At 44.4% G+C, this 26,402-nt stretch overlaps 1 protein-coding gene across 1 annotated transcript; it reads left to right on the top strand.

Moving 5' to 3' along the window:
* Positions 1-681: 681 nt before the first annotated feature.
* On the top strand, positions 682-21,023 carry IREB2 (iron responsive element binding protein 2). Its single transcript, XM_032700599.1, is given in 26 exon segments — positions 682-771; positions 3,966-4,130; positions 5,235-5,372; positions 7,209-7,424; positions 9,049-9,118; positions 10,151-10,296; positions 10,298-10,332; positions 10,865-11,004; positions 11,383-11,554; positions 12,553-12,653; positions 13,085-13,201; positions 14,334-14,493; positions 15,306-15,359; positions 15,362-15,440; positions 15,996-16,080; positions 16,676-16,760; positions 16,763-16,831; positions 17,093-17,143; positions 17,146-17,216; positions 17,516-17,620; positions 17,892-18,007; positions 18,009-18,032; positions 18,908-19,055; positions 19,144-19,266; positions 19,767-19,952; positions 20,614-21,023. Coding segments are annotated over 25 exon segments (2,685 nt in total). The 5' UTR covers positions 682-771; positions 3,966-4,047; the 3' UTR covers positions 20,725-21,023.
* The last annotated feature ends 5,379 nt before the right edge of the window (positions 21,024-26,402 follow it).

Raw genomic sequence — 26,402 nt, 5'->3', positions numbered from 1 at the left:
CCGCGGCGGCGGCGGGGCGCGGCGCAGTCCTCGCGAGAGGCGCGCGCCCCCCCGGTCCCTCAGGCGGACATGGTGGCCGGCGATGGACCCTCCCAGCGCAGGTCGGTCACCGCGGGCCCGGGGCCGCCCCGACGGGGGCCCGACGCAGCGCCTCGCCCTCCGCGCCGCCCAGCGCCGCAGCCCGGGCCGCGGGGGTCCTGCCAGGCGCGGCGGCGCCGTCTCCGTCCCGCTGCCCGCGCCCCCCCCGGGGTATTTATTCTGTGCACTAATGGCTGCGGCGGGGCTCCTTCTGTCCCTCGGCCGCATGACGCCGGCTCGGCGGGCAGTGCTTTGTGCCTCCCGCAGTACCGAACCCCGGCTCTGTTATCTGCGCCGGAGCCTTGCCCTGTGTGTAGATGGCAAACCGAGACAACAAAGGTCAGGTGTGTCCGGGCTGTGCCCGTGACCTGCGTGACCCGTGTGCACCTGCTATTGCAAGTGCTTCTAAAAATCCACCTTAGTCACACACCTGCATCACGAGGTGTCTCAATCCGTTTAGAAGCCTGTCCGTATTACGTTTACTTACAGTCCAGAGGAACGTTATTTTTGGTAAAATCAGAAATAAAATCTTTTTCCTGTGAGTGCTCCGTGGGCGCAGGAAGTCCGTTCCTTGGTGTCTGTAACTGTTTGTTTCCTCCCCAGGAAGCCCCTACCAGCCCGTCATTGAAGCTTTGGAAAACCACCCCCAGAAGAAGTTCTACAATGTGTCCAAGCTCGGAGGGACCAAGTATGGTAGGTGGTGCTCTGGGGGGTGACTGGGGTGGGACCAGCAGCAAACGGTTGCCCTGAGTGCCCTGCAGGGTGGGGGATGCAGGCAGCAATTCCTAATGCTTGGAAGCCAAGTGTCTCCCACTTTCTCAGTGCTTTAGGAAGCTAGCAGGGGTAATACCTGGAGATTTTTTTCAGTGGGGTGTTGCTGGAGTTTTTAGCAAATATTCCAAATCAGAATAATTACGCTTTTGGAAAAAAAAGGTGAAGTGACAAAGAACTCCTTCAGAACAGAACCAGCTCTTACTGTAGCTTTGTGCAGCTTCGTGGGAGTTCTGGTTTCACCTCCCCAGCAGCCTCATGTAGTCTGCTGTTTGCCAGAACGTGGCTCCTGCTGCAGGAAGGGAGGCTTTTGTTTAATCCCAGCCTGTCATTAGTATGTGACAGTGGTCTGTGCCAGAAAGGCCTTTATTGGGTCTGCCTGTCCCAGTGCCTTTTGAAAGCTCCCAATTGCACATGTGGTGGGAGGGGATCCAGGGGAGGGAGCTTTGCCCAGTGCCAGCTGGAGCAGGGAATCAAAACACACTTGTGTTATTCTCTCCCTTTGCTCTCATGTTAAACTACAATACTTACGTGAGGTACTTACTAGAGGCATTTTGGGATTTTTTTTTTCTTCAGTTTGGCAAGGTCTGAATTCTTCCATATTCACAGGATTTGTGATGTGTTTGTTAAGTAAAAAATTACCAGTGAATGTTTCACTTTAAACTGGTATTTGACACAATAATTAATTCCCTGTGGCTTGAAGGGGAAAGAGAGGGGAGCACAGGGCACAGAGTCTGCTGACACTTTGTGCAACAGCTGAGGGCTCTTGCAAATTCCTCCTGCCTGTGGTAACAGAGTTAATCTTTCAGATAAGCACAACTGAAGGAAGGAGAAGGTTTCTGCCGGTGGCTTTGCCCCGGAGAAGCAGTGCCCTGGTAGTAACAAAACCAGGCAGTTCCACAGCAGTTTTTTGAAAAGCCTCAGACAGGAGTGGAAATACACCACAAGATACCACTTTCTGCTAAATGTGCCATAAATCTTGGAGCAGCAATGGGTATTCCTGAAAAAGCTCGCAGGAATTTGGATTAAGAGGGTCCTTGTCTTCCAGTAGAAACTTCTGTGCAGAAGTTGGAAGCCTCATGTTAACTACAAGATAGCAAAATATTAATAACATTTAGACACAGTGTGGGGCAGCACTGGTAGCAAATCCAGCCTCTGGAATTGCTCTCTGCATTTGTTGCTAGAACATTTTCAGTTTTACCTGTTTGCCTTCTGCCTTGGGGCTTCTGGCTGTAATTGTTTATGTTAATCAGATTGCTAGTGTAAATGTTAATTGATTTATTTGCCAGTTTTCTAGGGAGATTTTCTAGTGTTTAAAAGTTACCAGGGAAATGGGGACCTGAAAGAGCTCAGAAGGATTAGGGCAGAGGGGGCGTGGGGATGTAGCCCAGCTCCTGCTGGGTCTGGAGCTGGTGTGGGGAGCCTTTGTCAAGTGAGCTCTGCAAGGCTGGGAGGGCAGAGGCCCCCCCCCTCTTGTATCCTGTGCTTTACCACCCTCCCTGTGAGCTGCTTTTCTTGTATCCAGTCCACAGTGTCCCCTTCCTGCACCCTGGGACTTTCACTGTGCTGTCCTGGGTGCTTCCCAATCCGCCCTGCCCTCGTCTGCAGTTCTGTGGGTGGTGGGTGCTGCAGACCCCTCACTCGCTGTGTCCCTCAGGGGCAGCCAGGCCCACAGCACTTGAGGCAGGCACAGCAGTCCCAGAACTCCTGGAGGGCCCTGTGCTGGATGTGATCCCATTTCTGGAGATGTCCTGGGTCCTGGGAAGCCCCCACTGCCCACAGGATTGCAGCTGGGAGCTCGCTGTGACTCCTGGAGAGGAGCAGTTGGTTCTCCACAGCTGATGCTGAGCAGCCCCGGGGCAGTGGATTTGTCACTGCCTGGTGTTGGTAACCCATGAGAAACCAAACCAGTCCCTTCTGGAAATCATGTGAGGGGTGGCAGACAGGTCACTAGATGTGTTTCTGGTGACATCTTATACTCAACTCACCCAAATCTTACACTGGAATAGGGCTTGTCTACTTAGACAGCAATGAATAATACCTTGAGAAAGACACAATGAGAACAGAGTCAGCAAAATTCTATATTAATGGTTTGTGAAGAAACCTCTGGATTAGGTTAAGACCACCAATTCTAACCTTTTTTATTAAAGCCTGAACTTAACTTTTACCTCCTTCTAACTAACTTTTTTTTGTATTTCTCCCTGTTCTCATGAAGTTGACTGCTTGAATGATGCTGAAAATAATGGGATTTGGGGGAGGAATCAATTAACCTTGATTTTTTTTTTTGTTTCAGTTTTTTGTTTGTTTCTGTGTTGTGAATAGTGACATTGGGGATTTTTTTTAACTTGTCTCTTTTTTCATTATATTTCATTTCCCTATTTTTTTCTGCCAGAAAACTGCCACTTGTCACTACCTTAATTCAGATCAGTAGCAAAGTAACTCAAGTTACATTTAGTGAAATGCCCTTGTTTATATTTCATGAAGTGTGTTTCATTTTAAAAGGGCACATGGCAGAATGGTTTCTGGTCTTCATGTCACTGTTTATTAAAATAATATTCTGGCAGTGGATGCTTTGGCTTGATACCTCGAGTAATGCAGTGGTGAAATTTACAGTTAAAAGTGGGTTCAATATTCTAAGTGCAGTTGCTTTGGCCTGCTCTGATCAATAATCCCAGCTCTGTTGCTCCTGGGTGTCTCCCCTGTCAGCAGAACATACCTCCTCAGTGTCACGTCTGCACACAGGGGGTCAGGCCATGGGCGTCTCCCATTCAGATCCCATAGATAATCTCTCCTGCAATGTGCACATTGTGCAACTCACTGGTCCAGACTGGGTAAGGAAGATCAACCCAAAGGCAACTGGAAGAGCAGGCTCCTGAAGCTCTCAGCCTTCGGTGCCTAGAAAAGTGGAATTCTTCGGAAATGGGGGTGGTAACTTTCCAAAGCTGCAGGTGTTGCAGTCACTGTGTCCCTGCCTCCCCAGACACTCTGCCTTACTCTGTGTCCCTGCTCCCCAGACACTCTGCCTTACTCTGTGTCCCTGCTCCCCAGACACTCTGCCTTACTCTGTGTCCCCTGCTCCCCAGACACTCTGCCTTACTCTGGTCCCTGCTCCCCAGACACTCTGCCTACTCCATCCGAGTGCTGCTCGAGTCCAGCGTCCGCAACTGCGACGGCTTCCTGGTGAAGGAGACGGATGCCATGAACATCCTGGACTGGAAAACAAAACAGAACCATGTCGAAGTGCCCTTCTGTCCTGCCAGAGTTGTTCTTCAAGACTTCACGTAAGTGTGGGAGCACCGAAAGCCCTGAAAGCACCTGTGTGGACTCACTGAACTGATGTGCAGTCCTTGGGCTTGGGAATAAATCCCACCTCGCCTTTAACACCCAAGGGTCTGCTTTTCCACTGGAAGCCTGTGCACTGCTTCTCCTGTTCAGGGGATTCCTTGTGATGCTTCCATATGATGCAAGGGCAGGAGCTGTTCCATAGGGTGCCTTGGCTTTAGTGCAGGTTGGCAAGGCTGAAGCTGCTGGTCCACGAGGAACACTTCACAGGATAAGAGCCAGAACACAAAGGGAAGTGGTGATGTTTGGCTGTAGCCAGATGGTTCACTGAAATACATGGAATTCTTGCTTGAGATAATTGAAGATTAAATATTGCTTACTCCACAATGAGTAATCCAGTTGAATCATGAATAATACATACATCTAAAAGCAGTCTCTTAGGACATTAACTTTCTTTGTGATTGGACTCTGACATAGCTGAAAGGGCAGTCCTTCAGCAAACTTGCAAACATTCAATTGACACTGTGTCACTGACTCTATTTATTAAGAAGCAAGATAATTAAAAAAAGGAATTATGATAATAATAAATTTGAGGTAACTTCTGCTTAGCAGGCAAAGCCAGTGAGGTTTATGTAGTTCTGTGTTGTATAAACATTACCCCCTCTCAGCTTTGTACTGCAGGTGTGTGCTTATTATCCGTGTCATAGCAACACAAATAGTTTTGTGAAATGCTATGAGCTTCAGAAGTGGCTCTGGTAGACGAAGAACACCTGCTGAGGTTGTTAAAATGTGCAGCAAGGTTTCTACCATAAAGGCAAGGGAGTAATCTAAAGATTGGCTCTGCAGGGAAGCACAGCCAGACACGAGAACTGTGGCTGTGTCTGAGTGGTTCTGTGTTCATGTCACGTGAGGGGAACGTGAACCAACTCCACTGGCTTTAGAAATGGTTGAAGCTCTTTAAAATTGAGAGAATACAATAACAGGGGGTTGTCATCTGAAATGAGACTTAGCTAGATCTAGAAATTAAATAATGTTAAAAAGAAGTTGGTGTGTTTTGGTGCGTTCATGTCCTCATGTTGCTATTTTGTTTTTCCATCTGTCAGTGGAATCCCAGCGATGGTGGATTTTGCTGCCATGAGGGAAGCTGTGAGAAATGCTGGAGGAGATCCTGTGAAAGTCAACCCTGCCTGCCCCACTGATCTCACTGTGACCATGTCTCTGCAGATTGATTTCAGCAAATGGTAATGTACTTTTCTTTTACAAACCATACATTTTTGTTTGACAGTTGAGGTGTGGATTCATTCAGGTCCTGGTACTGTCCCATCAAATCATTTATCCTGGGTGGATCCTTGCAATGAGACGTGGTGGTAATTGGAAAAAGGCTGGATAAAAATGGCTAAATTAACCACTCTTGAAGGAGAGGAAGAATGTTTGTGAGGCATTCTGGGTGAAGCTGACTGATAATCCCAATTCTGGGCAGGATTTTTCTGAAATAACAGGATCTGGCATGGTTTCCAGAAATAATATGTCTCAAGAGGATGAGGGCAGAGGGAGTTTGTAATTTTGCTTTGCTCTGTTTATATTATTCAAACAGATAAATGTAGCTGCATATATTTTCAGAGAGAATAAGTGTACTTGGAGAAGTCTGGACAAGTATGAGGACTGGAAAATTACCAGTGTGGTTTTCCAGTCTGACAGGCAGTGATGTGATGAACACAACCCGGGGCTGCCTTTGCTAGAAACATAATACTGCAGAAGAGGAACAACTTGAGTTTTATTCAGTGTTTGCTGAAGGAAACACTAAACAATGTGGCTTCCCTCCACCTTCTCCCCTGCCCCTCCAATCGTGGAGCCTTCCAAAGTCATGCAGAATTGCGTAAATTACTCAGGCTCTTTGGGAATTTTCGAAGTTCGTGGGGAAGAGAGGCCTGTGGTCAGATGGACATGGCTGTGTGAGGTCATTTCTGTCAGCCTTCCAGGGGCTCCCAGGATCTCAGTCTGGTTGGTGGTTGTGCCGCAGATGTGCCGTGTCCGTGCTGTGCTCTGGCCGTGCCTGGTCTGCAGGGACAGCTGATTCCATTGCAATTAGGCCAGCCTAAAATTATCAGGCAGGACCAAGCAATTGGCTAGAGGTCTCAGTGTGCTGCTTTGTGATGATAAATCCAGGCTCTGGGAGCATCACTTGGGAAGCTTTTGGGCCTCGGCAGCTGCTGGGCTGTGATAAGAAGCCTTCCCTGCAGGGTGGTTTGTGCTGCTTTCACAGAGCTCCCACCTCCTGCAGACCAGGGCCTGGTGGGCTGGGTTGGGATTTACACGAGGTATCCTCTGAGCCAGCACTCTCCTGCCCTTTGATAATGAGTATCTGCCTGTGTTACTAAGCAGAGGAAAAGCGGTGGCTTTAATTGCAGATATGTGATTTGGGACTTACTGAGAGGTAAATAGTCATTAGTTTTTTACAAGCTTTCTTTGCTGTCCTGCACAGACTGGATGTTGTATGATAGAGGGTACTGTGCTGTATGGACTTCATTTTTAAAAAAACCTCCAGCTTTTCTGTCCTACTTCTGACTGACTTGAATAGTGTATAAAATTTATCTGACTCTTTGAGAATTTGGATAAAAAGCCTAATTAAATAATAAAGTTACATTTCTTCCTGAGAAGCTTTGCCTGTAATCGTTCTCGTGGATTTAACAGAACACGTAAGAACAGTCTTAAAAAAAAAAAAGAAGCAGTGGATTCTACTGTTTGGATGAGACTGTGCGAACACCTTCCAAGTTTAAAAACCCTGAGTTCAGCCTTTGCAGTGCTCTTTGTAAAGATTTCTTGCTATTGTGAACAATAGAAGCAGTTGTGTGGTGTTAATCTTCGGACAATGCAGTTCTGTTCGTTTACTTCTCACCGTGCCACAGTACTTAACTCAGCTTATCCAGCGGTAGTTACTTTGCGACAGGCTTGTAGTAAAATAAACTCTTATTTTTTCAGATGATATTTTATAAATCTGTTGAAGGGATTGCAAAAAAACCAAGGTGGGAGTGGGGAAGAGCAGACTACGACGGAGCTGTGGTCTCTTTGTGTTGCAGTGCAATACAGAACGCCCCCAACCCCGGCGGCGGGGAGGCACCGAGCCGCCGGCCCGGCTGTCGCCGCTGCAGGGCGCAGCCCCGGAAGGTGCCGTGCCGGGGCCAGGGCGGCTGCAGGGGCGGGCCCTGCGAGTCCGGCCGGCACCCCGCGCCCTTCTCCGCGCAGATCGAGAACGCTCCCATCCTCTGCCCCTTCCACCTGCAGCCCGTGCCTGAGTATGCAACCTCTTCGTGTCACTTTGTACCTTGGTGTCGTTGAGCTCTGCCTGTGGCAGCTCATGGAATGGATTTTTTTACACGTCTGTCCTCTTCAGCTTACCATAGGCAGGTTTCAGTAGCTAGAAGAAGGTCAGATTGTAGCAGATATGAATTAGTCTGCATAAATTTATTGTTTTACAAGAAGAGCTTTACTGAAACTCAGTGCGATGGCCAACTATTGGCTTATGGCTGTGACTTTAAATTAAATTTTGATACTTCCTTGTTTCTTCACAGGGACAACAAGCAGAGGATCATAATCCTCTGTATGTTGGAAAGCAAACCCGAGTGAATAAATCAGTGAAGCATTAGTTTATTCCTGAGAGTAATTTATAGCTTTTGTGTGATAAACTTTTCAGAAGTCTCTGGCTCTTAGAGTAGCTTATACATCATCCCCCAATCTTTACAGGATCTCAAGTCCATCTGTCACTGAGCTGCAATTCAGTAAATATCCTGCCCTGTAATAGCCCAGGGGAGGCTCATCCTGCCTTGCCAGGTTTCTGTGTTATTCCAGGTCGGTCTGTGTGCGCTCCATCTCTGCAATTACACATAAGGACCCTTCGCTTTGAGCTGCCTCCTTGGTGGGATGGACCTGTTCAGATCCCAGTCTGCCTGTGCTGGGCAGGTGGGCATATTTACCAGCTGATCCAGTCTGTATCCCACAGATACTGTGCTGAATGCCACGGTATTTTGTAGATGTGGGAACATTCCTGTCAGTGCAGATTGCAGGAGTGCAGGAGGAGTGGTGTTCTCAGCAGCACTGGTGCTGTGGCACAGCCCAGCAGGGTGGTGATGGAGCTGCAGTGTCACACTGACTGTCCCTCAGGGCCTGGCAGAGCACTGGAGCTGCTGAACTGCTGCTGCTGCAGGGAGGAAAGGGAAGGCTCATGGTGTAAAATACACCTCTGAAAATTGAGAGCTTCCTGGCACAAAGCACATGTATTCCCTTCCTTCTTCAGCTACTCAGAGCAGAGAATATTCCTCTTAAGTTATGGATTACTCTATTATATCAACTATCAGTATCTTAATAAATACAACACTTACTAAGAAAAGATAGTTCATTTTATGAGACTACGGATGAGTACTTGTGAAGAAAAAATGGTGGCATGGAGGGAAATGGAGGAATGGAGGACAGTCACAATTGCCCTGATGTTCTACTCAGCTGCTGAGGGCTAGTTCTGAACGTGGAGAATGTTTTTCCAGTAGCTAGTGAACATCTGGGTTCTTTCCTGTGTGGGGTTTTGAGGTGTGCAGCCTGTGAGACAACTCATGGGGGTAAAAAAGCTTCTGTGTATCATAGCATATGCCTGGAATAGATCCCTTCAAGTGTTTCTGAGATCAGATGCTTTAGGCAAACCATACCTGGAATAAACCTGTTCTCAGGAGCAGCACACGTGGAGTCAGCTGTTTCTTACTGTTTACAGAAAGCTTGCTGCAGGGAAGCAATTACCTTTGTTCTAATAAACCACTTCAAATAGTCCTGCAGGCTTAAATGAGTCTTTCATCAAACAAGCTAAAACTACAACTTGTTCTTGTGTAATTTGAAATGCATTATGACAGTCCTTGTAAACTTGTTATCTTCTAGGCCTGAGACGGTATTGAAAAATCAGGAGATGGAATTTGGCAGAAATAGAGAGAGGCTTCAATTTTTTAAGGTATGTCTGTGTACCTGCTGGCTTTGGGTTCTGGGCTTTTTTTAGGAGCCATTTGTGTTCAGGTTTAGATGATAAATTTAAATGTAATCATTTGGAAGTGGTAGACTCTCAAATCTGAATTTAATACAGGAGCAGAAAACTGGCTTTCTAACTTGAAAAAGTTTACTCTGATTTGGTTCTTGTCCATGGGGATTTATGAAGCATGAGTGTTTTTAATACCTTTTCCTGAGCTCAGTGCCTCAGGTCACAATGAATTTCTGGATAAAGGGTTCATTTATCTCCAGCCCTGTTATAAAACTTCCTGGAGCTGGAAGTGCTGAGCAGAGGGCAGTGTTCAGACTTGGCTGCTCTCAGACTGGGCAGCACAAGTCCTGTGGGGAGCATCAGCTTCTTTGCTGCTGGCAGAGAGACCTGCAGCACTGGTATTTGATCCTCATCATATGAACTAATTTGACATGCTTTAGGAATTCAGTGCAATGATCTAAGGCTTTTCATATGTGTAGACTGGGAGGTTTCTCTCTGAAGCAAATTAGCTTTTACATTATTAAAGAAGGAAATGGCCAACTGAATCTTGTTACAAGTTTCCATGTCAGCTCTGTTAAATGTACCCTCCTGAGTTTGCAGATGGTCTCACTGGGAGTGTCAAACCTAAACTCAATTATGCTATAAACATAAATTCTGCTATAAATACAAGTGCTTAGGTTCTGTTCTCTAAATATCAGTCTTAGGTGGGCTTGAAATAAGTTGTGTGAGCTGGAAGGTAAGAGATTGCTGCTGCCCTGCTTTTGAAAGGTAGGTATGAATTATTGATTCAGCCTTCACAGGAGTTGAGTGAGTGGTTTTGTTGATAATTAGGAATGTATCCAGGGGGATCAGATGCCTCTGTTTGACAAAGGAGCAAAAGCCCCCTGGGTAAATAGTAAGGACTCCTTTATTGTGTCTTAGTTTTGCCTTTTTAGTTACGTTCTAAGAATTAAATATACCTTTGGAAAAAATGCAACTCTTTTTCTTCTCGTTTTGAAAACATTTCAGTGGAGTTCAAAGGTTTTCAAGAATATTTCCATAATTCCACCTGAGACTGGAACGGCTCACCAAGTGAACTTGGAATATTTGTCCAAAGTTGTTTTTGAAGTTAAGGATTTGCTCTATCCCGATAGTGTGGTTGGCACAGATTCACACAACCATGGTAAATGGCTTGGGTATCTTGGGCTGGGGTAAGTATGCTCAGAATAACTTCATTGCCCTTGGACAGGCACACTAAAGCTGCATGTTCATATCTCAAGCATAACAGACTCTTGAATTATTCTTCTGCATGTTTCTTGTCTAAAAGCAATCTTGACTAACATTTCTTTCCATTGAGAAATGACTCTGTAATTAAAAGAGAAAACAGCCAAAAACCAACTGATATTCAAATAAGTGCTGTTTGTACAACAAAAACTTGCATGAAGGTTTCTCTCAGAAAATTAGCTTTAGATATGAAATGTTTTCTGCTTGGCTGTGACATTTAACTTGAGCAGTGGTCCTGCTTGGTTTGAACTCTGGATTTTGATTTAACGCAACTCCTGCATTTCTTGCTGTGTCCGTGTCGGGAATGGAGGGATGGCCTTCACTTGCAAGAGAGGCAGCAATATGTTTGTTGTCACAGCCTGTAGGCTTAATAGAAGGGTGTCATAGATTTTCAGGAGCTGAACATGCAGAGTGTTGGTCAGTGAAGCTGACGGGAAGCACTGTGCTGTTCCCTTCCAGGCGTCGGGGGCATCGAGACGGAAGCAGTGATGCTGGGAATGCCCCTCACCCTCACCCTGCCCGAGGTGGTGGGCTGTGAGCTCACAGGCACAGTCAGCCCCTTTGCCACCTCCATAGATATTGTTCTGAGCATTACAAAGGTAAGTGTTTGATGCCTTTTCGGACTAGAGAGAGTTTGTTGCCAGTGGCACCAGTGGTGTTTGAGACCTGAATTAAACGCCGGGAGTGTTTTTAGTGCACCTTTGATCAGGGCAGTGCAGAAAGGTACAAATAATCTCTAACCATTTTTATTTTACTAGTCCTTTGAAGTAGCAGGTTTTTCTCTACCCTTACAGTCATTTTATTTACATGTCCTCTTTCACTAAAAAGTAATTTATAATAATTTTTTTTTTTTCAAACGTAGCCTTAGGGTTTCAGCTTTTTATATTAAATGTTCATGACACGAATTGTTGTGACAAACATGGCTTACATTGTACCTCTGCACATAACAAGTGCTCTTGTGTGTTTTTTTCCAACAGCATCTGAGGCAAGCTGAGGTGGCTGGAAAGTTTGTGGAGTTTTTTGGGAGTGGTGTTTCCCAGCTGTCTGTAGCAGACCGAACCACAATAGCAAATATGTGTCCTGAATATGGTGCTATTCTGAGTTTTTTCCCTGTTGATAATGTGACACTGAAGCACTTAAAGCATACAGGTAAAGATGAAATTAAAATAGTGATTGCTTCTAATTGTGCTTTTGATTTGTGGTAATACAATTTTTTTGCTTAGAACTCCATAGTTTTTGCACTGTGTAGAGTTCTGATGTGGATTTAATGTATAGATTTGTGCTTGAGGTTTGTGTCCAGTCTGGTTCATTTGTCTAATACCTGATTTATGAACATGATGTTATTTTTGAACATCCACAGCCCTTGTTTTTGAAAACACCCTTTAAAAGAAAAGTATGAAGGAAATTCTCAGTTACATTTTGAAATGGGTATGGAATGTAAGTCTTCTCAATTTGAAATGAATCCATTAACACCTGTAGATTCCCTACAGAATCAAAATTTAAATGATTACTAGAAAGGAGTGAATCTGCAGAACAAATCACGTCCCTGATTTTTTACCCAGTGGATTGTTTCCCTTTGAAGCTCATGATTTCAGGCTAAACAAGGAGAAGGACAATTCCTTATCAAGCTGCTGCAGAGAATGAAAAAGGCTCATTCATGAGGGAGCCTTTCTGCAATGAAATCTTTCAGTTTTAAATGAGTTAAATATTTTTAACAGCAAATATGTTTGTCTGCTACTGCAGAGCAAATGAACAGTTTCCAAACAGTAGCCAGCAATTCTGCCTATTGTCAGCTCAGCACATGGTCTGTATTAAACCAGTAAATCTTGACAGAGAAAAGCCTTATGGCTTTCAGGGACACATCTGTAAATTTAATTAGAGTCACAACTGCTAGAGCTGGAATAACTTATTTTATTCCTTGGTGTAAGAAGACAAGCTAATTGAAAAAAAATATAATCATTTATAAATGTTTTAAATTGTGTATCATTCCTGAATAGTTTCTGGAGGTTGGGGTATGGAAGTGGTGTGCTTGAAAAAAAAGTACTTTGAATGTTACACTTAAGAATCTAAACTTCTGAAAATTGTGTGTTTTGTTTTACTTATGTCTTTAATGTGACTCTTCTCGTGTTTGAAATCACCTTCCTAAGGTTTGGACGAGGCCAAGCTTAAAGTCATGGAAGCATATCTTAAAGCTGTGAAGTTATTTAGAAATGATGAGAGTTCTTCCAGAGAACCTGAGTATTCCCAGGTATGCTGGAAAGGACTTGGTGGGGTTTGATTCTCCTGAATAACTGCTGAGGATTTAACAGGCTTGTCTCCCCGTCATTTGCATTGCTTTCAGCAAAGTTGTTATGTATTAACTCACAATTTCAAGAAGCAGAGTTTATTTGCAAAACATAAGAGGGGGTGGGGAAAATAAGGGAAGTACAGTAACATTATGTCAACTAACAGATGCTGAATTTCAGTCACTCTCGAATCTTATGGATGGTAGAAAAGTTAAGGATCATGTCGAAACCCCTGGAATAAGATGAGTAGCCTTTTACAGTGAGTGGTCTTGAAAATGGAAGCCCAGAGTTGTAAATGTCTGTGAACATTCAGATTTTTAACAAGAGTTCCACATCCATGTCCTGCTGGGCTGGGGTTGGTAATGCCTGTGCTTTCTATTCCTTGGTTTTTTAGGTAGTGCAAGTTAGTCTAAGTTCTATAATTCCATATGTCAGTGGTCCCAAGAGATCCCAAGACAGAGTGGCTGTTAATAACATGAAGAGTGACTTCCAAGCCTGCTTAAATGAAAAGGTTTGTACCACTGGTGTTCCCTTCCTAAGGTATTTCCTGTAATCCATGTGAATCAATGTTATGTTGCCTGTTCCCTGCACAGCTGCTGACCCTCCTTATTGCTACACAGCTGCTTGGCCAGGGTGTTCTGTTCTTGCTTGACAAGTGTCCCAAGGGTAGTAGTTGGTAAATCATAAGTGGTTTGGCAGGAGCTTCCAAATATCCTTAATGTCACAGTTTAGATTGCTGGGGAGGAAGAACTTTAAGTAATACACAGTGTGAGCTTGTGAAACTTTTTCACTTTTTCAAGGATTTTTTAAACAGTTGTGTATTACTTGATTTCCACAACAGAATTTATCAGGAGAAAAGAAAACTCATCATATCTTAAAGGAGATTCAGAAAGACCGGCAAGATTTGTAGCTGAGCAGCATTCCAGGTTCTTAACTTAGCAAATGATTTTTGCTTACAGCTTTACTCGATTTCACAGAGTGAATGTTTTTACTCTAAGGTATTATTTTTGGTTAGGGATGTATTCAGGTACCTAAGAATGCAGCCAATACAGGAATGTACCTTCATTTTTAGTGTTTGTCACTGAAGTTCAAGACTGGCAGCAGTGTTAGTAAGAATTCATCCTGTTGGCTTTGGCTTTTACTGAGGCTGTGACCCAGTGGTCAGTCGTGCTGGAGGAAGTGGGAGCTGACTGTGGAAGGCAAAGGTTGAGGTTGAAAGGGACCCCTGAGGATGTTTGAGTGCTGGGAGCACTCAGGTGAGGGTGTGAAATGCTAATTACCTACTCTGGTTTACTTACCATACTCTTACAGTTAATCTTGGACATGCTTCTAATTCAGCAACAAGTGTTGTGAAGGATTAGACAGGGACTCATAAGGGGTTGTTCTTTGCTGGACAGCAGGGAATGAGTTGTGGCATCAGCCACTTGTAGACTGGCATTTGTTCCCAACTGCTGCAGAGTTAAAGCAGTTGTGAAGGAAGAATGATGAGAGCAGTGTATTTACAGAGGGGCTGCCAGTAAAATCCATTTGAAGGTTCCTAATGGCACAGCTGAGTGTTATTTCCAGATGAGGCTTCCCTTGGTCTCTCTGCTGTCATCCTTTGTGTACTGTAGCAGCTGCTAACAAGTATCTTTGCCCCCCAGTGTGGTGTGAAGGGGTTCCAGGTTGCAGCTGAGAAGCAGAAGGACACGGTGCCTGTTCAGTATGAAGGAAATGAATACAAGCTGTCCCACGGCTGTGTGGTCATTGCTGCAGTGATCAGCTGCACCAACAACTGCAACCCCTCTGTCATGCTGGCTGCAGGTACGTCAGGAGCACACAGCCCACAGCCTTTGTGGTGCCCCATGTTTTCACTTCTGGAGGTTCTCTGCAGTAACTCCACCTAAAGGTTTGAAACTACAGACTTGTAGCCTTAACTTGTGTGTTCTGGAGGTGATCCAGTGAAAGTTATTTTTCCACAATACAGTCTCCAAGTTTGTGCCATAAAGCACTATTAAAGAGAGTAATTAAGAATATTTATACCTGGTAGTACTCCAGCAGGGAAGCAATTGCAGGGCTCTTGTGGGGTGACACAGTTGATGCACAGGGGGGGGCTTTAGCTTGGAGCCTGTCCTGGATGATGATGAGCTGGAACACCACAGAACAGGACAGAAACTCTGCATTGCTGAACAGTTGATGTGTCACTTTTTAAGGGGTATCTGCTGCACCTTCACAAGCTGCAGATGATTTTGCTGGAACAGCTCACGTGTCACACTTTGCTCTCATGTTTTAAGGTCCTCTGTGGCCAAGGTGAGCTTCCCTTTGGGGCTCTGTGGCCAGTCTCTAACACTGAATGGATTTGCACTGTCAGCTAGAACATGGGAAAGACATTTTCCTTACAGAAAAGAAAATGGGAATGGGAACAAAAACCTGTATGGTATTATTATGAGTTAAGAAACTTTATTCAGGCCAGTAGTTGCTTTAATAATTTAATAAACTGGAAGTTGTCTAATCCTCTGTGGGTTTTTATGCTTCATTTAACTAAGGTAGCAGCATACAGGTGTTGTGTTAAGGGATATAAAGGGATATACAAATCATAATCTGTCTCTTTGGCTTTTCCCCTTTTTGTTTGGTAGGACTCCTGGCCAAAAAAGCCGTGGAGGCTGGCCTGGTGGTGAAGCCCTACATCAGAAAAGTTTATCACCAGGCAGTGGCATGGTTACACATTACCTCAGTTCCAGTGGAGTATTGCCATACCTCAGCAAGCTCGGGTAAGGCTGGCCCCTTGCTGCTTGAGGCAGGTGGTGCACAGGGGGTTTGTACCAGCTGATAAATAGGATTGCTGTTCATTTGGAGTTGGATAATTCTTAATAGATTTTCATTTTACTGGCTGACTTAAAATTGTTTGCCCTGTTGTATTCCCACTTTATTTGTGTAGCTCTACCCCATCTGAACTGTTTTTCAGTACTCAACTCCTTGATTATAAGTGTTTGGCAGGACAGGATGCACTCTGATGGATTTTAAAGTGGAAGCTGGATGCAAATTTGTCAGGACAGTCTGCACTAGTCTTCTCTTGACATTGCTGCTGTCAAGGGTTGTTCAGCATGGTTTTGGTTGCTCCACAGCAGATATGCTCATAATTCTGCAGCAGTGCCCAGCTGTGCCTTGCATCAGTGAGATGTAATGTCTGCTGCTCACCTCCTAAAGAGTTTTAACTGCCAAAGGAAAAAAAAAATCTTAGGGATTGCTAATAAAAGAAAAAGCAGTTTTGCTGACAAATTGCTTGTGACCATGGAATGTGTGACTTGTTTGGTTTTCCCATGTAGGTTTGAGGTGGTTGGTTATGGGTGTTCCACCTGTGTTGGGAACACGGCCCCTTTGCCAGAAGCCATCAGGAATGCAATAAAACAGGTAAAGCTCTGCCTGGCTTTAAATACAGAAATGAGTTTCCCACCCAGTTAAGAAATCAGGAAATACAGCAGTCCATGCAAAATACACTTCATTGTTGGTTTGGGCTTTGCATGATGTTTTTGCACATTTGCAAGTCAGGGAGACCTGACAGTTCATTGCTGTGTATAATAAATGTTATAAATGGTATTTGTAGCATTCAGCTGGAAATTACAAAGTAAATACATATGGTCTAATCTTATGGAGGATGCAACGTGTGAGGTTTGTGTCATAAATGAAGAGGAGATTTTTAAGGAGCTGTGGACTCAAATCACTTTACCAGCAGTGTCTCAACAGCTGCAGCTTTTTTCCTCTTCTGAAGCAGAAGAAAAATACAAGAAATAAAAGGCAGGAGAGGAGTTGACTGAAGGGACAGGAGAACTCATCAGAGGGTACAGAAGGGAAACGAGAAGAGAAGGGTGGTGGGAGAGAGTAAACTGCCTTTCAGCTGTAGTGTTAGAGGAAGTGTTTGAAGTGGAATGCTAAAGCACATCTGACGTAGCTAACCCAACCCAGCACCACAAATTGCTGTAACAGTACACCTGGCTCTGCCTCTCAGGGTGATATCATTGCCTGTGGAGTGTTGTCTGGCACGAAGAACTTCGAGGGCCGCCTGTGTGACTGTGTCCGTGCCAACTACCTGGCGTCCCCCCCCTGGTGGTGGCCTACGCCATCGCAGGCACCGTCAGGATAGACTTTGAGACAGAGCCTCTGGGTGAGTTGTCTTACAGCTTCCAATTCTGCATGCAGGGCACGTGGGGAGAGCTCTGCACGTGCTTTTCAGCACCACAGCCGGGTGTTTGAGTGTTTGGTGTTACCTGTGGCTAAAGCAAAGCATCCATTCCACTGCTCAGATTCGTTGCCTGTTTGGTACCATCTCTGAAGGCCTGAATGTGTACATGTTTATATTCTAATGTAAATCTGAAGGCTCATGTTTTATTCTTTAAACTGCTGTTCTGTTTGAAATCTTACTCAGGCATTGGCTTTAATGGTAAAAGTATTTACTTACGAGATATTTGGCCCACCCGAAAGAGCTTCACACAGTGGAGGAAGAGTATGTGATATCATCCATGTTTAAGGAATTGAAGGAAAAGATGGAGGTAAGAATGGTCTTTTATTCCACATGATTTAAAGGTTGCTTTTCATTGTAACTTCATAGTATCTGCCAGTTGAATGTGATCGGTTTATCAGTGACTTCCAGGGCTTTAAGTGGGATGGATACTGGCATTAAAAAGTGATTCATAAGTAGTATCCAGCGAGGGAACTTGTAATATATGATAGAAAATTATTTACAAAATAATAGCAAGTAATAGAAAATCACCAGTAAGTCTTTGGTTTCTGAATGTAAAAATATAATTAACTAATTTCTGTTCGTTTTGATTCATTTTCTTTCTTGTAGAAAGGAAACAAACGATGGAATTTACTGGAAGCACCAGAGTCAACTTTATTTCCCTGGGATTCAAAATCTACTTATATCAGATGTCCTTCCTTTTTTGATAAACTTGTAAGTACAACAAATCTATCCCTCAGATGATATGCGTTGCATTGAAGTAAAGGAATAGCTATTCCAGTAAATCTTCGATGTTTAAGTAACAAATTTAATTATCACTAATTTCTCAGTCCTTGAAATACTGTGTGTCTCTGGAATGAGTGGAGCCTGTACATCAAGGTGCCTTCAATACTGCAGATATGTTTTATGTCTCTAAGGGTCTTGGAAGAAAATGTTTCTTACACTTTTTTCCCTTCTGTTCTTTCCCCTGCCCCTTCCCTTGCAGGCCAAAGAACCAGTTGCCCCACAGCCCGTTGAAAACGCCCATGTCTTGCTGTACCTGGGGGACTCTGTCACCACAGATCACATATCCCCTGCTGGGAGCATTGCCAGGAGCAGTGCTGGCCAAGTACCTGACCAGCAAAGGGTGAGCACTTGGCACCTTCAGCAGCCCCTGTTGTGGCACAGGAGGGCTGCACATGGCAGGGAACTGAGCAGCAGGGCTGCGTCCTTTAGAGCTGCCCCTCTGCAGAAAGGGGACATGGTGTGGGGAGAAGCCCAAGTCATCACCTTCTGGGCAGCCTGTCCAGGGTACAGCAGGCACTGAGACACCCCCCTAAAGAGCTGCTCCCCACAGCCCTGGCCACAGTAACAGCTGGCCACAGGAGTGCCAGGGCAGAACTGATGTCCTCATGTACAGAGCAGTGCCTGGTCTGTTAGCTGAGGTTAGTCATTGTCACTGGCCTCAGGAGCTGAGATGCACAGATGATCAGATCTTTTTTAACAGGTCAGTTTAAGAAAATGAAGCCCAGCTTTATAACTGAATATGGTGTGGACTCTTCTTTCTAACCATTACATTCAGTCTGAAGGAGTCTCATTGCAGGAAAGAAAAAAGAAATTGGCCTTTAATTCCAGGATGGTTGGTTGATTGATGAGTAAAGCTCTCAGTTTGGTACAAGGCTTGTTAATAAATGTGATGGTAATGGTAAGAGGAGTAGTGAGCTGGGTTGTTCCCTGGAACTGTCTGCCCATAATTCTCCTGGAAGTACCACACTGCTTGTAACATTCATGATGAAGTTGTAGAAAATCAATTTAAAATTGCAACTTTCCTCCTGAGTAGTCTAGCAGTGGTTTACACATGCTGTTCATGATTTATAATAATTACATCTTTGGAGGACTAGTTCCTTACATCTTGCACCGAAGACTTAGATATGCTGCAATAATTATAAAAAAATCATAATATCCTTTAACTGGTAACCTTTAAAGTAACTGATTCCCTCTTCAATTTGCTTTTCATTCTAGACTCACACCTCGTGAATTCAACTCTTATGGGGCTCGAAGAGGTAACGATGCTGTCATGACAAGAGGTACCTTTGCAAACATCAAGCTTCTGAATAAGTTCATAGGAAAACCAGCTCCTAAAACAATTCACTTCCCATCGGGACAAACGGTAGGAATGCATTTGTTTGCACAGCTACTCTGAAATGGGGGAGCAGGTTTAGAAGTCACTCACACTGTGTCACTTTGCCATTCCACAGCTGGATGTGTTTGAAGCAGCGGAGCTGTACCAGAAGGAAGGCATTCCTGTCATTATTCTGGCAGGAAAGAAGTATGGACTGGGTAGCTCAAGAGACTGGGCTGCAAAAGGGCCTTTTTTACTGGTACTGCTGGTTTGTTTGGGTTTGGGGTGTGGTTTTGGTTTTTTCTGGAAGTACCTAAAAACCCAATATGCTTTCTTTGTTAGAATCTTCACGGGAAAGAATCACTAGTCGGGATAAGTCAGAATTTCTTAATTATGTAACTTGCCCTCTTGGGTACCAGACTTTGAGATAAATTGGATATTTATCTAGTGCTGACCTCTCTTTGGTCTCCAGGGGGTGTTCAGTATCTCACTGTTGGAGACTGATTTCCACTAATATTCAGAATAATAAGTTAGCCACTGATTCCTGTCTTGCTAACTCCAGCAGGGTCACTGTCTGTGACAAGCCCCACGTCATACTCCGTGGGCCTGCTCTGGCTTGTTTGCTTCCATCTGCTGTAAACTAAAAGATACTGCAGTGCATTAGAGGACTGGTGTAAAGTGCTGTCTTTGCTCTTAGTTTGGTGGCAGGGTTTTGGACATAAGGTGTGTGAAGGTCTCACTGCTCTCGTGTGTCTGCAGGGTGTTAAAGCTGTGCTGGCTGAAAGCTTCGAGAAGGTCCACAGGAGTCAGTTGGTTGGAATCGGCATCGCTCCGCTTCAGTTTCGTCCTGGGGAAAATCCGAGCACTTTGGGTCTCACTGGCAAAGAGCAGTTTTCCATATTGTTCCCTCCAGAGCTGTCGCCCAGAATGACTTTGGATGTTAAGGTATCTTTGCAGTATTTTTAATTTCTCTGTTGAACGTGCTGACGATTGAAAGCAGAGAAAGAAAAGTTAGTCCTGATGACAGGAGGCAAAGCAGGAAAAAACATGATTTAATTCTCTGGAAGGAAGGTACAGTGCTGCCTGCAGGGAAAACATGATTTAATTCTCTTGGAAGGAAGCTTACAGTGCTGCCTGCAGGTTGGCATGGCTGTAGAAGTTTCCCAAAGCACATACACACATGTTCTTTCTACACAACTTTGTATGCAACCTGGAGTACCTGATTGTTCTGTTGGGTGTTGTTTTCCCTCTCCTGGGCACTGTGTTAGGGTAGAATTGAGTTGTTGCTCATTCGGGCGCTTTTAAAGTCAAGGGTGTGATGATTTGAGAGAGGTTTTGGCTCTGCCAGAACACAGTTGGTGCCACCTTAGGGACATGGTGTTTTCTTGGTTACAACGGGCACGTCGCCGCTCCCAGCTCCATCTACACTGGCACTAAAACAAGCCCCCCATCTGCTCCCAGCAGTCTCGGGGCTGTAGTGGCACATAAGAGGGTTGAATTCCCTTGTGTTCAACAAAACATGGGGTTAGAACGTTAGCTGGTAATAAGCCAGGGGAAGTGAAAGCAAAACTTAATTAGTTTCTCTTTTTTTGCTTTTGTTTTGAAGACGAGCACTGGAAAAGTATTCAGCGTGATTGCCTTGTTTGAAAACAACATGGAGATAACTTTATACAAGTATGGTGGAAGTCTAAACTTTGTGGCCCGAAGATTCTTGTAGTAGCTACTGACTGTCTGGGTACCTTGCATAACTGGTAACTCTGCAAATGCCTTGTGTGAACCAGGAATCTGTACTGTGGAACTGCAAACAGTCCTAGTGTGCTCAAAGTTACTTCGTCCATGGATGTAAAAGATTGTGAATCATTGTAACTGCAACAAGATCCTTTCTGATTTTAAATAATATCTAATGGTGCTATTAAACATTGCTAAAATCAACATGTGTATTGTGGCAGAGAGCTGTAAGTATGGAGGGGATGTTTTATCAGACCATTTTGTAAATAAACTATGCGAAATCTGAAACTGATTGTGCTGAAGATTCTTATGTAAGAAGATTTTCTGCAGTTGTTTCCGCTCAGTTTTTGCACCTGTAAATCTGTTTGTTGGTTTAAGGGTAGCAGATGGCCTGGAATCTTAAAGGCCAAACAGAAATTTTTTTTTCATCTGGAGCTTAAAAGAGATGCGGAGTTTTGAATTTCTTGTTCTTCAGGTTATGGGCTGAACAAAAAGCAATCCACGTGGACCCGTGGGATCCTGTATCACAGATGATGACCTCCTTACCTTTATTATGGGATTATATTTCATCTGGATACAGATTTAAAACTGCTCAAGCTATGAAATGTGTGCTTAGAAATATGGGAAACATTTAAAAACAAAGCTCACAGTTGTTTGGTTCATGCAGGTTTGTTGATGCCCTTCTATTGAAGTTTGTCATATCTGCTTCAAGGGATGCAGTTGTTGTTTGTGGCATCGGATTTTCCTGTGCTGTCTGCAATATCATCAAACAAAGTACCTCCCCGAAGGGTTTTAGCCTTTAAAAATCTTTGAAAACGTCTCCTAGGACTGTTTAAATTCCTCTGCTTTAATTACAACCTGTGTCCAATAAGTTGTACTTGTCAGATGTTCAGGGGCCGGGTGGCCGTGCTGCCTTTTACTGCTTCTCATGTGCTGTCAGTTCACAGCTCTCCCAAAGTGTCCCGTTCCCCTGTGGAAGAGCTCAGAGCACTGGAGGAGTCTCCTGTGGCACTGCAGTGGCTGTGACTGTCAGCACAGGAGGGTGAACCCCGTCCCACAGTTCAGATCAGCACCAGGTGCAGAGTTGCTGCAGAGTCGCTCGTGTTCCCCCTTCCCCGAGCGTTGCTGTGTCCGAGCTGTCCAGGGAGTGCAGCTCCAACCCGCTCCTGCTGTGCTCCTGTATCCTGAAAAGGTTCCTCACACCTCCAAGGGTTTGTGTAGAGATTAATTGCTGCTGGAGAACAAAACTGCAATACTTGCCTTTTGCTTGAAGACTTTTTGTTCTTGATAAACATTGTCTTAAATATCAAAATATTAGCTTTACTACCTGTGCTTTTAATTTATAACCAGACACTAAGCTAGCTGACTTGCAAACTAACGGATGCACTGTTCAATTCTTTAAATAGTATGTTTGACATTCCTTAAAAAAACCCCAAACAAAACCCCCAAAACCTCTCACAGTTATATAATTACAGTGTATTCATTTTTTGACTGTTCAAAGGCCAAACTAATTTAATTTCACTGGCAAAACTTCAATGTATCTTTTCTATTTATTAGACAGAGTGCACTAAAGTTTGAAGTTGTGTGTAATCTTCTTATGTTTCACTAGTTTGATGTGGTTTCCTTTCAGGTGAGATGAAAACCCTTCCGGTGACTCCTGCCACTGATCAGGGGGATCAGTGGATGCAGGTTTGATTGTAACATCCAGCTGAATGAGTCCTGTCTGGTGTGGTACATCCCCACTGATTCTATCCAGAGTGACTGAGCAGATCTTACTCCTTGTACAACAGTGTCTAATGCTATTTTATCCCAGCTCAAAGTGTATTCTTGATTTAGTTCAAGAAAATGTACATTACTGGGGAGAAAATGGGAATTTAATGCTGGCACATTGTGATGCCTGATGCAGATGATAAAACTGCAACTCCAAGCCTGTTTACAGCTTGTGTAACTGCTGAAGCTCGAAGGGCACACAGCTTCCCACCCTCTCTCAGTGCTTCAGGAGACAGGGATCCAAGCCCTGCCAAGGCAAACTGGTGAAGTTAAGCACAATTTCAAGGGATGTGACTTGTCTGCAAGTCGTCACCAGTAAAGCATTCAGCTCTTTCAGAGACATGATGGCTTTCATTACCACAGCAGCTACTTTAGTTCTGCTGCACTCCTGTGTCTTACAGTCCATGAGAGAGAGAGAGAGAAAGAGAAAGAGAGGGAGATTCTGAGCCGTGCCTGGGGCTGCTCAGCTGGAGGCTCCTGCTCTTGTTGCTGCAGCGGGTCCATCTCAGGTCAGTGGCATCTGAGCTGTGCAGGCTGACTGTGCTCCCCTTGGGTCTGTGACTGCTCCCCTTGGGTCTGTGACTGCTCCCCTTGGGTCTGTGCCCCTGGGTGCGGGGGGGCTGTGTGGGACCCAGCTCCTCCCGTGGGGTGAACTGCCCGTGCAGGTAGCACCCCATGATCCCCGGGAATGTGCCTGTTCCCACTCCCCTGTGCAGCAGTGAATGTTGTAAAGCCCAGCAGCCAAGGGAAGAGGTTTAACTTGGGACTGCTCGGATCCTGTGAGCTTCAGGTGGGCAGCAGTGACCCCTTTAGGTGGGGCCTCTGGCAGTGCAGGGCATGGACAGAACTGCTGTGATCACACCCCAAACGTTGTTCATTAGACCTCTCTAGTATCTTAAAGCATAGGAGGACATGTACCTCTCTGAGAAGTGACTCGGTGTGTTAGATGTGTTTAATCCAGACTTCTCTCTCCATTTTGATTTGGAGGAAAAATCTGTTACAATTTTTCTACATGTTTTCTCTCCTTGCTTCCCTCTTCCTCCCTGTCCCAAACCAGAAAGCTTTGGGATAGTGTTGATGTTTATACATTTTACACCTAAGTATAAGAACATGAAACCATGTATATTAATCATATTTAAGCAACTGCAAATCAATATCTACTGTTTAAAGCCAACAGAACAGTGTAAGTTTTAAGTTCAGTAAGTATTGTAGAGATATACCTTAAGTTTGATTGATGAAAATTGCGCATAAATGTTACCAATGCTGTAAATTATTTTAATAAAGAAAATTGTATCACAGTTCTTGTATGTTACCATCTGTTTTGAGTAGAATGGAATACACGTGAATTGGTACTGTAAGTGTGTCTGAAGGGGTGGGGTGGATATGGGAAAGGGATAATATATGTATTATATAATTATGCATTTTTTTTTCTTGTTAGGATTGTCACGTGGGCTCGGTAACCATGTTTAGGTGGTGTTGAAAGATGTTCTCTGTGTTAGCTGAGCTGCAGATACCAGACTGGATCTTACATCAAATGATTTTTGACTAACCTTTTTCTCCCCTTCAGATGTATGATTTAGAATCTAGATGTAACTCTGAATTAAAGCACTGGCCAAGGTTACAGCTGTGACAAGATCCTCAGCAGTGATTTGGGGAGGTCTGACACTGACCCAGCTCTGAAGACTCACTTTTTCAGACTTGAATTCAACCTGCAGGTGCTAAATTACGTCTGATCTTTCTACAGGTATGGAGAGAGGCTGAAGCACAACCTTCACCCTGTGCCTTGCCCCACAGCCAGGGTGTGCTTCCCCCCAGAGCACTGGGCAGGCAGGAGAAGCACAGAAGTTTATAGGTCTTAAGTTTTGGCACTCCTGGCTGGCAACTGAGGCAAGAGTAAGGAGGTACAGATCTGCAAAGTGCATTGTAACTTTGTTTGCAGACAACAATACGTTTCTGTAGATCTTAAAGCACAGCAGGAATGTTTTCCTGCTGTATCCGTCTTGTTCCAACGAGCTAAAGCTTCAGTTGTCCTCAGAAATTAAGAGGGGGAACCCTAAATATTTTTCAGAACTTTTATTCTTGAAAAACTTAGTTGTGTGATTTCTGGTGAGAGTAGTTGGCCAGTCACTTTTAGTAACATCTGTTCTGAAATTGGAGGGGGAAAATTTGTTTCTTGGGGAAATAGTTTCCCTTTTCTGAATTGCCTGTTTGATTAAAATAATTTTTCAAGTTCACACCCATAACATTACAAATAATACTGAAATAATGGGACGGAGGGCTCCTAACTGATTCACTTATAATCCAAATTGGGTTGTTTTGTTTCCATGGCTTTTTGTTTGTTCATTTGTTTGTTTTTTACTTCAGTATGCCTTTCCTAAATTCCTTTTTTCTTCATGTTCAGAATTCTGTCATAGCAGGATCTCAACTATTGTAGATTACTTTTTTTTCATTAGGAGTTTCAGAAGAGATTTCTTTGTTAATCTTGAGGTTTGTCATTAAGTCTAAAACTCTCTAGGTCTGCACACATGGTCTCAGTGTGAAGGTACAGTCTAAAGGGCATCCTGAGCAAGATGCTTTAGGTTTATTATTTATAGATATCTAGTCTTCGGTCTAAGCATTTGGCAGATGATGCCTTAAGCCCTAATGTTTTTTTTTTTTTTATTTTTCTAATATTGGTAAGCCTTATAAGTTTTATAAGTAGATTTTAAAAGCAGCAACCCTCCCTCCCTTGTCCCTTTCCCTCTAGCACCCTTAGTTTACACATTCCTTAACCCTCTTACCCGTTCTATGCTCCCTATATCCCTGAATACAGCAGAAATGTTTAATCTTTTCTCAAGGCAAGGCCTGGATTGTTTGGAGAATGCTTGTATCCTGGCCTAAACCACAGAACACAGTCAAAAACTGGGTGACTGTGTACCCTTTGTGCTCTGCTGATGGTGAAGAGGATGAAGTAGGTGGTCCCGAAATGCACCCAGACCCATTTTCAGGGGGTGGACCCAGGCGGTCCAGAGTAAAGGCCCCAGGGTGGACACATCTGGGATTGGATGGGTGGTGTTATAAAATGTAACATCTCAGGCACAGCAGGGGCATCTTGTAACATCTTCTGCCTTAGCATCACAAACCCTTTCTTATCTCACCCCTAATTAACTGCTCCGGGAGATTTTGTTTTCTTAGCACCAGCCGAGCAGGCATCACATAAGATTTTGATCTCCTGCGCTGATAAAAGGATTTAACCAAAATAACCAAACGGGCAGCTCCCGGCAGCACTTTTTCCCGAGTGTTTTCACTTTGTGACAGGAAGTGGTGCCTTCCCTCCCCTTCCCAAACTTCCCCTTCCCTTACCTTCCCTTACCTTCCCAAACCTTCCCTTACCTTCCCAAACCTTCCCTTCCCAAACCTTCCCTTACCTTCCCAAACCTTCCCTTACCTTCCCAAACCTTCCCAAACCTTCCCTTACCTTCCCAAACCTTCCCAAACCTTCCCAAACCTTCACTTACCTTCCCAAACCTTCCTTACCTTCCCAAACCTTCCCAAACCTTCCCTTCCCTTCCCAAACCTTCCCAAACCTTCCCTTACCTTCCCAAACCCTTCCCTTCCCAAACCTTCCCAAACCTTCCCAAACCTTCCCTTACCTTCCCTTACCTTCCCTTACCTTCCCTTACCTTCCCTTACCTTCCCAAACCTTCCCAAACCTTCCCTTACCTTCCCAAACCTTCCCTTACCTTCCCAAACCTTCCCTTACCTTCCCAAACCTTCCCTTACCTTCCCTTACCTTCCCAAACCTTCCCTTACCTTCCCAAACCTTCCCTTACCTTCCCTTACCTTCCCAAACCTTCCCTTACCTTCCCAAACCTTCCCTTACCTTCCCTTACCTTCCCAAACCTTCCCAAACCTTCC

This window comes from Chiroxiphia lanceolata, chromosome 12 (assembly GCF_009829145.1).
Source record: "Chiroxiphia lanceolata isolate bChiLan1 chromosome 12, bChiLan1.pri, whole genome shotgun sequence".
Lineage (NCBI taxonomy): Eukaryota > Metazoa > Chordata > Aves > Passeriformes > Pipridae > Chiroxiphia > Chiroxiphia lanceolata.
This window is presented reverse-complemented; position numbering and strand designations above follow the sequence as displayed.